The 16,247-nt window shown below is 37.9% G+C and overlaps 1 protein-coding gene across 1 annotated transcript in view; it reads right to left on the bottom strand.

Moving 5' to 3' along the window:
• The window catches only part of PRTG (protogenin), a gene marked incomplete at its 5' end in the record, with an annotated part of 118,189 nt that overhangs the window by 65,527 nt on the left and 36,415 nt on the right, over positions 1–16,247 (bottom strand). Inside the window, 2 exons of the mRNA XM_008585898.1 lie at positions 2,133–2,266; positions 3,214–3,358. Of these exons, the coding sequence (XP_008584120.1) occupies positions 2,133–2,266; positions 3,214–3,358 (279 nt within the window). The remainder of the gene's footprint in view (positions 1–2,132; positions 2,267–3,213; positions 3,359–16,247) is intronic.

Raw genomic sequence — 16,247 nt, 5'->3', positions numbered from 1 at the left:
GTGGGCCTCCTGAATCTGAAGATATGGGACTTTCCTTATACCTGGGAAGTTTTCTGCTGTTACTTCATTGAATATGTTTTCAATGCCATTTCTTTTTTCCTCCGCTTCTGGAATACCCATGATTCAGATATTTGAGTGCTTAAGGTTGTCTGTTATCTATCTTAGACTTTCTTCAATTTAAAAAATTGTTTTCTTTTTTCTGGTCTGCCTGTGTTAATTCAAACAGCCTGTCTTCAAGGTTAGAAATTCTCTCTTCTGCTTGTTCTAGCCATCTGGTTAGACTCTCTGTTGTGTATTTTATTTTCATTCAATCCTTTAGCTCCACAAGCTCTGCTACATTCTTTTTCATGGCATTGATTTCTTTGTACATTTCTTCTTTTAGATCCTGTATATTTTTTCTCATTCCACTGTGTTGCCAAACTGAGATTTCTTGTATCTCATTTAGTTTCCTTAGAATTGTTGCTCTAAATTCCTTGTCAGTCATTTCAAGGATTTCTTGTTCTATAGGCTTCAGAGGTTGAGAGTTATTATTTTCCTTTGGTGATGAGGTACTTTCTTGGTTTTTCATATTTCTGGTATCTTTCCTTTGGTGTTTAGTCATTGTGGCAGGGGGTATCATGGTCCACTCATTCCATCATGATGTCTGGCCTGGATACTGAAGGGACTGCCAATTCTGGGCAGTGGGAACTAGCCTGGGCTGGGGGTCATGTGGCACCTGCCTGTTCTGGTGCAGCTGACTCAGGGCGTGTGGGCCTGGCCACTCTCTGGCCTCTCTGCACGGCAAGGACTGGCCTGGGTCAGGGGCCCCATGGCACCTGCTTCTTCCGGTACAGCTGACTTGGGGTGTGTGGGCCTGGTGGCTCTCAGGCATCTCTGGGCAGCAGGCACTGGCCTGGGCTGGGGGTCCCATGGCGCCTGCCTTTTCTGGTGCAGCTGTCTCGGGGCATGTGGGCCTGGTGGCTGTCAGGCCTCTCTAAGTGGTGGGGACTGACCTGGGCTGCAGGTCCCACAGCGCCTGCCTTTTCCCCATATCATTCACTTTTAATTGAGGTTCAAACATTAATAGAACTTTCAATAAACTCGTTAAAATTTACATGACAGTGGGAAAAAAGGGAAGAAGTGAGAGAGTGCTCTTGTCCTTATCTTTCATATCAAGCTCATATACACCACCTAAAATTAAAGCAAAGCAGGAAAAATATAATGCTTCAGCCTCTTGATGAAGGGGAAGAATGGAGGGAGTTTGGGGAGTGATAGGTCAGGTAAAGGGCATAAAGAAATATCACGATTTGTAAGAATGAATATGCTAACAATAAATTTAATAATGTAATAAATAAATAAATAATCATAAAGGGTCTTTTAGGAAGTAATGTTTGTGAAGAATAAACATTCATGTGAAGTTCAAAAATGTCTTTAGTGCAAGTTTTCTTCTACTACATTCAGTTAAATTTAAATTGGTTTTAACATAAAAATTAGTATCTATGTATAATCCCATGTTGATAAAATATGTATTTCTTTCTTCATATTCATCTATCTAGTTTCCCTTCTGGTTATATTCATGTACAGCAAAATATATAAAATTATGTGCACTTAAGGTTAACAATGACTTTTGCATACCAGAATTGGCAATGATATTTTTAAACTTTTATTTTTGTACTTTTTTACAATGTTTACTATAAAAAATTTATAGTTTTTACTTTCATAAATATTACTTTTTATAACAAGCATGCATTACTTTTACAAATGAAAATTATAATTTTTCTTAAAACAGCAAACAAAACAGTACCAGACTAGAAACAAATATATTTTTATTGACAATGGTCAATTGTGGTGGAAATAGATGATTGTTATTCTCCTTTCCATACTTTCTGTATCTCGTGCTTTTAAAAACAAAAGTGTAATATTTATAAAACAAATATTCAATCTTTCTTTAAAAAGCTGATATAACAGAAAAGTTAGCCTGTGAAAGAAGAGCTGCTTAATAGATAAAAATGACCACTTTCCAAATAGATCACAATAATTTAAGTGAAATTAAAATACTACTTTATAGCATACTGTAACAGCTGGAGGTGAAAAAGTAATAGCTAGGCCAATAAAAAGTCATAAAAATGGGAAACGCTACTTCCGTGTGGTACCTGGAGTCACTGTTAGAGAGGCCTCCATACTTTTACGTCTGTGGGCTACAGTGGCAGCAACACAACGATAATTCCCCGCATCCCTTTGGCCAGCATCATAGATCTGCAATACTCCTGTTGGTAGAGCAGTTATCCTATTATGGGAAGAAAGGTATGTTTTATTTAACATATTCTATGACAGAAATTAATACACTCAACCTTTTTACAGTGCTAGAAGCAATATTTTAGAGGTCTTTTAAAATGTTAGCTTAATTCTATTATTTTCAATTGGTTCACTACAGCTCTCTAAAACAAGTAATTCTGCATGATATGGTTTGTGAAATCTATCAGTCTAATTTCACAGTCTCATTTGACATTCTAGCTCGGATTTAGCTAGCCCAGAGCTTAGTATGATATTTTTCAAATTCCTGTTTTTTACCTATTAATAATCTATGTATTATTCCAAGATAAATCTGGATATATCTGGATATGTTTTTGTTTTTGTTTTTAAAAAGCACTTCCATCTTAGTGTTCTACCATTTTAAACAAATTATCTTTGCCTACTTAGGAGCAGGGCAGTAATCAAACTTTCTGGAGTTATTACCAGGTTCTTGATCCATAAACCCCAACCACCCTCAGAGCATTACATATGTGCATGTGTGTGTGTGCAAGCATGTGCATATGTAATGAAGATGGAACTGGGAAGTAGAAGGTAGAGAGAGGTAGGAGTAGGTAGCTACCAGTGCATGGGAAACCCTTACATACACAGCACTACTCTTCCCAGCAGTAAAGGCATAATTTAGTCTCCAAAAACCTTGGGCTGCAATCCAGATACTCAGATGGTCCTAAGGTTGGAACAGACGGCTGAGGAGAGAAACAAAGGAACAGGATAATCTAATTGATTTCTGATCTGAACCAGGAACCATGTCCCCTGTGCCACAGTCTGATGATCTGATTCTGTGCCTAAGTTTGAAATGTATTTAGAAATCAATTATTGCCACCCTATATGAAAGTGAGCTCCAAAATGGTCTTTCTTCCTACAGAGTCTCACACAAAGTCTTCATTACGCCTGTATCACCTTCAAGACAAAAGTTACATTTACCTATCCATAGTTATAGGTAGAGTTGTCCGATTGAATTCCCACGTTATGACTGCAGGAGGGTTTGATGAAATCTTGCATGCAAATCTAGCAACTCCACCTTCATGGACCTCCATGGAAATTGGCTGAATTTCAAATGCAGAAAGAGCTATAAGATAAAGTTTGACAAATTCAGAATGAGTACATGACAACTACACTTAGAAATAATATTATACTGAGTATTATTTATTAGACTTGAACTCCTGCTCAGACATAAGACCAACCTAACTTAAGTAGTACAAAGAATTTAGTAGTGAATAATTGTGGAAAAACCACTGGGCAGTTGCTCAACATAAGGAGTCTGGACTTTCCCAGAATTAAATTCTAAACAGGTTCTCAAGAAACTTACCATCTATTTGGAGAGAAAAAGTGAACATAACTGAAACAAAAATAAACAGTGATGGTATGTATTTATTACCAACTGTGTGGCAAAAATTTCAACTACTATATATATCAGAGGAGAGGGAAATAAATAAAGACAAACTGGTCAGGTAAAAACCATTTACAGGAACTGGTTTTGAATGGGCTTTTGAAGAATACACTAGGTTAAGATGGAAGGGGAAAAACAGAACATTCCAGGCAAAAAAATTAAGATGAAGACAAGCACAGAGGTAAGAAAAGTGTAGCAAGTGTTCACAGGATTGCAAGGAAACATCCAGACTATTGTGGAGTATTTTAAAGTAATGGCTCAGGGGAAAGCAGAAGGAGAGTAGAGATCAAGTGAATTTGTACCATAGTACAGATTAAGGCATTCCTGAAGATTTTTGAGCAAAGGAGTGTCATGATAACAGTAGTGTCTGGGAAAAATGAATGGAGCAGTGTTACACAGGATGGATTGAAGAAAGTCTCTTGGTCAAAAGTCCAACAGCCTGTTTAAACAGGAATGACAGAACTGGGTGGTGGCAGTGAGAATGGAGAGATTCCAGAGATGTTTTAAAGAAAACAAAGACTTGGTTCTTACTAGACACAGATATGTCACTCTGTGCTTGGAATCAGATAAAGGTAGTATTGATGGAACAGAATGAGACAGGAGAGAGAAAGAGAACAAATGGTATGTCTCATTAGTAAAAGGTAGAGAAATTCAAGAACTATTTTTAGGCTCATGTATTTCCAAAGCCAATATAAATCTTGAAGTGTTGATATCTCCTAGAGATAATTCTTCTTTACCATTCTAGGCAGGCCTCCAGGAAGTGGTCATCAATGTCCATGGTTTTGCATTTTGAAGGAGCCCAGACTCCAGGAAATACTGTGGTTTCCCTTCCCTCTACTAAATCTTCCAAGACACAAAGAAAGGACCCCAGTTATATTTGTAGGCTTATTCTGCCCTCCCCAGACTCCTCTTCAAAAATAATATAACAAAAACTTCTGCTGCTTTGAGAATAGTAGTGCTCAAACTGCTGTTATCAGTGGATTCTCAAAGTCATAACCATTTTTATAACTGTCATTTATTTGCCTCTTTCACTCTTTTCACTTGAGTGTACAGCCTTTTCCAGAAGTGATGGGTGATATCGTAAGAGACTGAATGTAGAAGCAGATATGTGTGCGAATTCAGCTGCAAACTAAAGAGATTTGCACAAATGTAGAAACAATACCACTTCTCTCACTAATTTTCTTTCCTTTGGAAAATAGTTATATTAATGTGTCAATATTAATATGTAATGGATCAATGTTTTCATTTAAAAATGAATTGAATTTGGGCCGGCCCCGTGGCGCACTCGGGAGAGAGCAGCGCTCCCACCGCGGGTTCGGATCCTATATGGGGATGGCTGGTGTGCTCACTGGTTGAGCGCGGTGGGGGCGACACCAAGCCAAGGGTTGCGTTCCCCTTACCGGTCACACACACACACACACACACAAAAGATAAAAATGAATTGAATTTCAAAAAACTTCTTGATTTTATTTTCTAATACTAAATATCATTAGATATAAGCTACATAAATAAAAGTTCTTTGGTATCCTCAACAAGTTTTAAGAGTATAAAAAGTTAGACTAAAGAGTTTGAGAATCACTATTCAAGAACATTAAACAATAAAAATCAATAGAATTTTTCTTTTTAATTGCTTCTCTAATTGCTTCCTAGGATGTCTGCCTTCTAACATTTTAATTCTGGAGCAAGCCTATGGCCCCCCCACTCTGCTGTTCATCTACTGAAGAATTAGGAAATAGATGGTTATATTCACCTTCAAAACATCAGCTTCACATTCAGAACCTGATTTCTCAATAAAAATGTAAGTTTGTCTTTTTATATTTAACTAAAGTTACACTGAATACAGTCATTTTTTCAGGAATCAGGACCTAAATTTCCATAAGTTTGATGCCTGCTTTTTAAAGTATCAGCTGCTCTTATGGATCCCATGTTTACCTTTTCCAGGTGTGTGAGGGTGAGTTCGAAGTGTCACCGATAAACTAGTCTATATTCAATTTGCAGACTGCAAATGGTGATTTTACCTTATTCTTTCCCAGCCTGTACCTCTCCAGACTGAAATATCTAAATTCGTTTAACTCTTCCTCATAAAGCAGAAGCTCCTCCAGGCCTGTCTATTTGAATGATTTCTTCTTCCATTACCCCACAATGAATCAGGCACCCAAATCCATGTTTCAACTCACACATCTCTCTCTCACATCTGACTTCTCACCATCCCTGATCATCCTCTGTTTGATTCAGGCCTTTATCATATCCCGCCCAGAAATTTTTCAGGAGCCTCTTAGCTGATGTCTCCTCTGCCAGTGGGGTTATCCTCCAGAGTGATCATCATGAAATACATCTCCAGCTTAGATCACCAATCTCAGAGCTTCCTACTCGTGACTCTAACTGCCTACTGGACATCTCCATTTCAAACTAATCATGTCCAAAATGAAATCATCTTCTTTCTCCCAAGCCTGTACCTCAAATTTAGTTTTATCACACACTATCCAGTTACTCACCTGAGCTAGAGACTATTGACTCCTTCTGCATTCTCTTCATTCAATCACCTGTTCCCACTGACTAACTCCTACATATGTCAAATCCATTCCCTTGTGTCCCTGTCCCAACATCTCTCACCCGGACCATTAACAGCCTCTCACTTGTTTCTTTGCTTTCATTGTCTCTCTACTTCCCTCATAACCATGCTCCAGACACATACCAGTGGGTATTTAAACTATTATTATGAATATTCATGAGATACAAATTACCAGAAATTACTTTTGTATCCCTTGTCCCCACCCAGTTATCCCCCAGCCTCCCTTCCCCCTTCCTCCTCTACCCTCCACTCCACTTTGTAGCTCTAGGAATGTTCCCTCTCTCTGCACTACTGTGGTCTTTCTTTCCATTCTTCCTTTCTCTCTTGGCTCCCACATATGAGTGAGCACATGTGGTATTTATCCTTCTGTGCTCTGCTTATTTCACTCAACATAAGTTTCTCCAGGTTCATCCATGTTGTTGCAAATGGGAGTATTTCATTCTTTTTTATGGCGGAGTAGTATTCCATGGTATATATACCACAGTTTCCTTATACAAACATACCAGTGTTTAATATGGCTGTACTTGACTCACAAGCAGCCTTCATTTATTATTTCAAAGGCTTCTATCGGTCGACCCACTACTTGTAAAACAAGAAAAGAACAATCTAACAAAAAATGTGATTCCGATGGTAAATTCTGTCAAAAAGCATTGTGTCTTATCAACCCTCCTTCTAAATCTTTAAACTGCTTAGCCTATTACTAGAAAAACTGAATGCATATATCATAGATACAGCAAAAGGAACAAATATCTTTCTTTATGCCTAATAAAAAATTTTAACTGGATATATATAATATTTGACTGGATACAGTCTGAACAAACAAATTTGCTGGCTAGCTTTTGCAAAAAAACCCCAAAATAAAATAGATAAATAAATTTTTAAAAGGTAGTGTGTAACCAATTACTCCAAAACTAAACTGTTTATATGGTAAGCATGCAATAGTATTAAACAGTCCATCTTAAATACTTTATATAAAAACACTATCTCTTCTATTAGAGATATAGAGTATAACTATGACACAGAGGAGTTGATTTCCATGAATCACATATAAATATCAATCCACTATCTTTACAATCACAGCATTATAAATCATAAAAATCTTTATTAAACAATGAGCCAGATTGTCTTCCCAATATATAAAAGAGTATTAATCACACTTATTTTAGGAAACTTTAGACTAAAGTAATCTCTTCTAAATTCATTAATTCATTCAACAAATATTTATTCACTGCCTAGTACATTCTAATTGCCAAAGATCCAATGATGAACAAAACTAATGGTGGCTCTACTCCCAAGGGATCTCTAATGGTGAAGAAAGACATTTAACTAAACTACTATGCAAATATATAATATCAAACTCTGACAAATGCTCGGAAGGAAAAGTAGAGAGTATTATGAAAGCATGTAACAGAGGATTCAAGCAATTCAGTAATGACAGAAATAACACAGCTTAACATACATTTTATTACCAGGTTACTACGTTAGGTACATTACATATTCTATCTTAATTAATTCACACAACTATTATTATCCTAATTTTCAGTTAAGGAAACTGAGGCACAGGGAGACTAAGCAACTTGCTCAGGGCTTTGCAGCTAGTAAGTGGTGACTCTGGGATCTCCATCCAGGCAATCAATTTCTAGAGAACCTATATGAATTCTCTCGCCAGTAAAAGTTTGAGATCCCCAAAACTTTTGTGGAAGACAAAAATAACAGGTTCTACTTCTAAGTAATTCTGCTCTGATCCGTTGCCGGACACGGAAAAAGACAAAGAGAAAAAAAAAAAAAAAGTCAAGTACAGAGAGAGAGAGAGAGACCGCGCTCATGAGGGCAAGCGTTGCGGTAGAGACACCAGTCTGAAGAGAGATCTGCTGTGGGTGTGAATGAAAGACGGCAGAGATAACAGGAGTGCAAGGGAGGGCACATACAAAAGACACTGTATAAAGAACAACCTGATTTGGCCAAGAGGTGTTCAAGGGAGGGAGAGGGAAGGACCCACATGGTTCTGAGGTGTCTGGCCCGTATACCTGGAAGGCTGGGGAAACTACGATGCCAGAGAGAACATAGGAGGAGAGAGCAGATGGGCTGGTGAATAACCTTCACAGACTCTCATTTGATCAGAATGAGAAAAAAGTGAATATGTTAAGTAAGACTAGGAAAGTAAAATTAGGCAAGGGATTAATAACATAAACAACTTCAAATATCTATTCTTCTTGATTTTTTAACTCATGGCTCAGATGTTAGGTTGTCATTAGGATTTACAGAAAGACATCCTTGAGTTTTTATAACAGCGGGCTATAAAAATAGCATTGTATAACATGTAATATTAGAAGAGAAAAGCATTTCTTACTTCCAAGGCTCTGCTAGAATGAGCTTGGGAAGAAGAGTGTTTACTGTCTTTCCAATTTTAATTTATTCTCATTTCTTGATGACAGAAGTAAAGGCGCTAGAAAACTGAGGTAAAGAATAATGTTTTTTTTGGGCCGGCCCGGTGGCGCACTGCTACAGTGCGCCGCTTAGGAGCGCGGCAGCGCTCCCGCTGAGGGTTCGGATCCCACATACAGAGCGGTTCCCGCTCGCTGGCTGAGCGAGGTGCGGGTGCGACGCTGAGGGTTGTGATCCCATTGCCGGTCCCGGTCTGGTGCGGTTGCGACGCTGAGGGTTGTGATCCGTTGCCGGACACGAAAAAAGACAAAAAAAAAAAGAATAATGTTTTTTTTTCCCACATACAGAGCGGTTCCCGCTCGCTGGCTGAGCGAGGTGCGGGTGCGACGCTGAGGGTTCTGATCCCATTGCCGGTCCCGGTCCGGTGCGGTTGCGACGCTGAGGGTTGTGATCCGTTGCCGGACACGAAAAAAGACAAAAAAAAAAAGAATAATGTTTTTTTTAAAAAGACTAAACATCATCTTGGCCTAAGCTGCTTCAAAGAAAACCAGGAATAAAATACAGTAAACACAGGGCATAATTTAGGTGTATACAGAGGCAGCACACAGCAGCCTAGACTTATGGGTAAGAGTGCAGGTGCAGATCTTAAAATCCTTAGATCAGGCTTAGAATCATAGCTTTGCACTCAAGAGCCTCTTCAGAAGTTACCAACCCTAAGACTCAGTATCCCTCAGAAAAATGTGTATAACAATACTTTCTAAGCACTTATATTGTAAGAATAACAATATATAACACTTAAAACACTTATATTGTAAGAGTAACACTGAATTACATACACATGTACATATATACACACAAAGTATGAAAGTGCAAGTACACATTCAGGCACTGCTTCGCACCTAGTAAACTCCTAGTAGTGGTGCAGGTGGTGATAATCTTAATAGGATGTCTTGCCATGAACATACCATACGGAATGATGACTCAAAAAACATCAAACAAAGGATGCCAATGACCCTTATGCAATAAAAATAAACTTTAAAGCCTGAACAAAAGCAGAGAGGTATTCTAAGATTCAAATTTTTTCTATTTTTTTCTACTAAGCCAAACTTATGTAGTTTTTACACAAAAGTACATCAAATTGCAGAGAAGCAGAAATAATTTCCCCATTTTGAAGGTGCATAGATACACTATTTGGAGAAAATGAAATCCATTACTTCAAAGATGAAATAATGGGAAATGGATTACAAGGAGATAGAGAGTTAAGTTCAGCTCTCTAGAGGTAGGGTTATATACGGTGATTTTTATTTTCTTTTTTTATTTATTTACCTTTTTTCTACAAAAATAATTAAGAAAATTTAGTGATTTTTTAAAAAATTATATATGTTTCTGTGGGGCATGAATTAAAAGGAGAGTTTGTTTGCATAAATTTTCTACTGCTACTCCACTGTCTGAGAAAAAGAACTGAATTAAAACCACTTTCAATTAAAAAAGAAATGATATAAAATTTAGTATCAAAACTTAGAAACTTTAGAAAAGAATGCGAAGATGAAATATATCATGACAGTCGTAAACTTTGTTCCTCAACAAGTATTTGTTTTTCTATTTTGATTTTAAGTAGGGCATTAAGGTAAGTGAAAATACCATTCACAATGAATGTTAGAATTCCCTGAAACTTTAGTTCGCAAATCATTTTCATCATTATCAAAAAATTCTGCACTTCTTTAAGTGGCAGGACACCTCACGTCTTTATGAAAACCTCAGCTTACTTCCTAATGTGGACTTTGTTTCTGCCAGTTAGGTATGATTTTACAAGCCTACAGCCTCCTTGTGAAACCTGACCTCTTTCTTCCCTCCACAGTCAGCACTAACATAAACCAAGAGCCCCATAAGAAGTCATTAAAGCAGTGCTGTTAAGAGGCCAGAGCTCTATAAAATAGGTAAAAAACAAGGTCTCAAGAAACATGCGCTGTCCTCAAAAACAACCTTGCAAACACAATAAATGTAAGTGCCTATTTTATTTGTGACTTCCTCTTCTTCACCTGTCTACTTAATCATTTGTTTCTATGATTTATAGTCAGAAAAAAACCAGATCAAAGATGCTAAGATGAAAATGTTCTCCCAAGTTTTATTTGATCAGAAAGCAACATACATATGATTCTACATTAGAAATATGTAATTAATTAAACCAATAAGCCATTTAGTTTGCACATTAATTTAATATATATTAAAATAATACACCAGTCATGCTTTTAACAGGTTGCAATGAATAAAATACTGAATACATGTTGATTTTAAAACCAACTAAAAATTATGGATACATCGTCTGAAATGACATGCCATCTAATAATTTAAAATAAGTTGACAGACTATTCCCTAATGTAAGAAAAACATTACTTTCTTTTTAGAATTGCATATAAAATATTCTTTTACTGAGTAGAAAATAATGAAGTCAGTCAGGGTATTGATGCAGGGTTTAAGTCAGTGGTCTTAATGCTGCAGTTCAGCCAGGGGACCTCAAGGCCTAAGATGGTAAAGGACTGAACAGTTGCTACTGCCACACCCCCTCCTTGGGGAATCCTAAATGGCAGGGGAACGTGGCCAGCAGCCACATTCCAGCGCCTCTGTGCTGTTTTCACCGCCTCTAAGTCACCATTCAGTAGCTTTGGAGAAACCTATATAAGTAGCTCATCAAGAACACAGGGAGATTTCTAACTCCAACTCTTAAATGTCCACAACTTCAGAGTTCATCATTGAGTTATATATACATTAACTTAAAGTTTATTTCCATGACACTGGTCTTTCAAACCAACCATGCATTTGTCTACTTCAGGCTTTACTAATCAAAACATAGTTGTAACTTTATGCCCCATCAACTCTGATTCACTTTGAGTCTTCAAATTTGAAGACTGACATGCAACTGAACACGAAGTAAAACTGAAAGATCTTATCCCATCATTTAATCAAAGCATCAAGGTATCAGTAGGTAAAAACCAACCAAGGAACATGTTTCAAGCAGAAGCTGAAAATTTACGTCCTTAAGATTAGGCAAGAAGCTATTCATACTTTTCCCTAAAACAAATTTCATCAGCTTAAAAAATAATCTAACAACGAGGCAGATACTATCACTATATCTTGGATGTCAGCTCCTTTGTACAGCTGTATTAAGTACATTTGTCCCTTGGTATCCTCAGGAGATTGGTTCCAGGACCTCCTGTGGATACCAAAATCCATGGATGCTCAAGTCCTTGATATAAAATAGCGTAATAGTTGCATATAATCTATGCACATCTTCCCATATATTTTTAATCATCTCTAGATTACCTATAATACCTAATAAATTGTAAATGCTTTGTAAATAGTTGTTATACTCTATTGTTTAGGGAATAACGATGAGGAAAAAAGTCTTTACACGTTCAGTACAGATGCAGTTTTTTTTTCCAAATATTTTCAATCTGGGATGGTTGAATCCACGGATGTGGAACCCATGGATACACAGTGCTGACTGTACATAACAGCTATTCTATAAGTGACTTGTAGTGAACATGTTATCCTGCATGAATCTATGGCAACTCTGACAACCAGGTGCTATGCGGTGTATGTTTGCTTTTCAAAGGAAATGTTTAGATCAGAATATGTAACCAAGTAAATATGAATAAAATGAAGGCTAGAAACTTTGTAACAAGGTGGGAAACTAGGAACTTTCAGAAATGTGCCCTACATGCAAACTGTCCATAGACTAGATTATTTTCTGGTCTGTTCCTACTGTATTCATATTAAAACACACCTTTAATAACACCTGAGAATTCTTTGCTGCTTTGATATTTCATCAGCCTTGTTCTGCAAAATGCCAGACTTGGGACCCTGCCCCCCCACCCCATGCTCAATTTATTTGGCTAGAAAGAGTATGACACAAAGCTCTTCAAGCCCCTCCTGACAGGTAGGCTACTCACTGCTGTTCAGCAATTCTCTTATTAATCTCTTATTAATAACTAGCTTTAAGAATTACCTAATCTCCCAATTTATTCATGTACCCACAGCCACTTTTACCCTAGACTGTAAATTGAGTTCAGAGAACATGTCTTACTTGTCTGTATATTGCTAGGAGCCAGAACAGTGCACTGCATACAACAGGCATTCAATAAAGGTTTACTGAATAAACTCAAAGAACCACATCACCACCTCCCTCCTATTCATGATAGAAAACTTAGCGCTTATCTTTCTGAGAATAGTAACAATTTTGGCTATATCACTTACTACTGAATAACCCTGAGCAAATTTCTAAACCTTCCTAAACATGTTTTGTTCTGTAAAGTAGGGTTCTAAAGAGGGTCATTATGAATTACTTAAGGTTATGTATGTAAAGTACTTAACATAGTGCCTATAACATTAAAAGCACTCAATATATTTTAGCAATTTCTGTTATCTTACTGTACATAAACATCAATTTTTTTCCTTTCCACATCAAAATCTCTCCTACTTTACCTAGCTTCTCTTCCTTCACTCCTGGTTCTGAGGAACTGAGGAAGAAGTAACCATTCAAACTTGAACCAAGGTTAACCCTCTCCTGGCACTTTTTTTTTTTTTTTTTTAGTGGCTGGCTGTGTGGGGCTCCAAACACTTGACCTTGGTGTTATCAGCACCATGTTCTCCCTAGTGAGCTGACTGGCCAGCTCTTCTCCTAGCACTCTTTTTTTTTTTCCTTTTTGTCTTTTTTACTGACCGGTAACGGGATCGCAACCCTCGGTGTTGCGCCCACACCGCGCTCAGCCAGTGAGCGGGAACCGGGCTCCACATGGGATCCGAACCCTCAGCGGGAGCGCTGCCGCGCTCCCAAGCGGCGCACTCTCCAGTGCGCCACCGGGCCGGCCCTCTCCTAGCACTCTTTTTTTTTTTCCTTTTTGTCTTTTTTACTGACCGGTAACGGGATCGCAACCCTCGGTGTTGCGCCCACACCGCGCTCAGCCAGTGAGCGGGAACCGGGCTCCACATGGGATCCGAACCCTCAGCGGGAGCGCTGCCGCGCTCCCAAGCGGCGCACTCTCCAGTGCGCCACCGGGCCGGCCCTCTCCTAGCACTCTTAATCCCATCCCTGCCTACGTGCTCTAGGCCCTTACTCTGTTTATTATTCCCATTCTCTTGCATGACTCCCTCATTACCAGTTTCTTGTCAGTGCCTATAAACATACTCATATCTTCCCTGTCCTAAAAAGTAGCATCTAGAACTCAGGCCAAGCTAACCTCATGTCAATCTTTCCTGTCACTTTAGTTCTTCCTGAGTGACACCACCCACCCCATTCCTCAGTTCTGCTTGTGGGGGGTGGGGGTGGGATGGAGAGGAGAGAAGGAGAAGAGCCACAAGTATATTTATATGCAGGATCCAGGAGCCTCCTGGGAATGGATTTTACCTTAAATAGAAGTAGTGCACATGAGTTTGGTGCAAAAACAATGTGCCAGTTTATCAGCACCACACTCTCCCGAGTGAGCCACAGGCCGGCCCCACAATGTGCCATTTTAGGTGGGGTATTATGTCAGAATTTGTGGCTGACTCTCAAATTAGACCAGTCATAAGGACTCTTGAATCATGCTTATATAGAGGAGGAGGAGGAAGATAGGGAGTGAGAGAGGGAAGGAGGGAGATGTGGTGGAGAGATGCATTTGGGGTGTTGGCTGAACAAGATCACTTCCAGTGAGAGAAACAGGGACAGAGAACATAGGTATGCCCACCATTTGGGGTTACTATAGTACAAGCTGGAATGGAGTACAGAAAATATAGGTCTACTCTTTCCCCTCTTCTCACTACTGTATTTGACTAGTCTAGAAAATGAAAAATAAAAACAAAAAACAAAACAGTAGAGTTCTTCTCAGCAATCACTGCCATTGTTTCCAGTTCCAAAGAGCCTCCCCAGAGCCACAGTTCAGTGTGCCCCGATCCATCTTCTAACTTCATATCATAGGATTTATGGAGCTAATAGAGATTACTGCTTTAACTACAGCCATTGTAGCCATTTAAAAAATGGCCCAGCACACATCACCTTAATCCTCAATGATACATTCAAAACTCCACATAAAATAATTTTCAGTGGTAAGCTTACTAAGGCCTGTGCTTAACTGTTAAATAGTAAGCTCTATTTGGTGTTTTCCCCACACCTTTCCACCTTTTGGCACCCCTTCAAATGCATACTCAACAAAAGAACAAGTGTCATTAACTTAGCACCTGTCTCCTAAAATGTCTGAGAAGCCCATGAGCAAGGAATTAACAGTGATTTCAATGGGCCTCAAAGTCATAGTGCTTTATATACATAACTATCTAATCATTAAGTGTCCACCAAAATTAAATTAACTCACAACTAGTTACAATGGCAATGTGCTTAGTGGGACAGTAGTGATAGAAAGAGACTGTAAGTGACTTAAAATCAGTCCAAATTTTATTAAATATTTTCAGCATCCTTATTATTTTGTATTTTTGAGTTCTAGCACTCAAGTATGCAACAACATATTCACATGTGTACAAAAACATATGTATCAAAAAGCACCAAAAGGTGCTGAGACTTAGAGACTAAATTAGTCAGCAGACACAATGCCTGTGAAAAAAGGTGAGGACAGTTATATTTTCATCGGTCTAAAGGACCTTGGACAAATTTAGAGCAGGGAACTATTTATCCAGGATCTAGCATGAATATATTAAGTATTCAGTAGATGTAAAGAAGGTTGGGCACAAAATAAATGGAAAAAAGAAATGGTAGAAGATTAAAGACATCCAGACCATCCCTGTCCTTATATGTAGAATAAAAAGCTACATCCCATTGTAATATTTATATGGAAAGGCAAAGGAATTAGAATAACAAAACAATTTTGAGAAAGAAGAACAAATTTCAAGTACTCACACTGTCTGATTTTAAGACTTATGATAATTTCAAGAATTATGATAAAGCTACAGTAATCAGGAATTATAGTATTGGCAAAAGGATAGACATATAGATCAATGAAACAAAAGAGAGAGTGCTGAAATAAATCAGTACAAATATGTCAATTGATTTTTACAAAGTTGCAAAAACAATTCAATATAGAAAGGATAGTCTTTTCAATAAATCATAAGCAATTGAACATTCATATATAAAAAATTAATCTTCACCTTTATACCTTATGCAAAAATTAACTCAAAATAGGTCAAAGATCTAAATGGGAAACATAAAACTATAAAACATTTAGAAGATAACAGAAAAATTATTGAACTCTTAGGTTAGGCAAAGAGTTCTTAGATATAACAAAAAAAGCTCAATGCATAGAAGAAAAAATGATAAATTGGACTTCATCAGAATAAAAAATTTATCTTGAAAAAACCACTGTTAAGAAAAAAACAAGCAACCCAATCAAAAAATGGGCAAAAGAGCTAAGCAGGCATTTCTCTAAAGAAGACATACAAACGGCCAACAGTCATATGAAAAAATGCTCAACATCACTCGGCATCCGGGAAATGCAAATCAAAACCACACTGAGATACCATCTCACCCCAGTTAGGATGGCCAAAATCCAAAAGACGCTGAAAGATAAATGCTGGCATGGCTGCGGAGAAAAAGGAACTCTCTTACATTGTTGGTGGGAATGCACAATG

Source organism: Galeopterus variegatus, unplaced genomic scaffold, assembly GCF_000696425.1.
Source record: "Galeopterus variegatus unplaced genomic scaffold, G_variegatus-3.0.2 Scaffold3751, whole genome shotgun sequence".
Lineage (NCBI taxonomy): Eukaryota > Metazoa > Chordata > Mammalia > Dermoptera > Cynocephalidae > Galeopterus > Galeopterus variegatus.
This window is presented reverse-complemented; position numbering and strand designations above follow the sequence as displayed.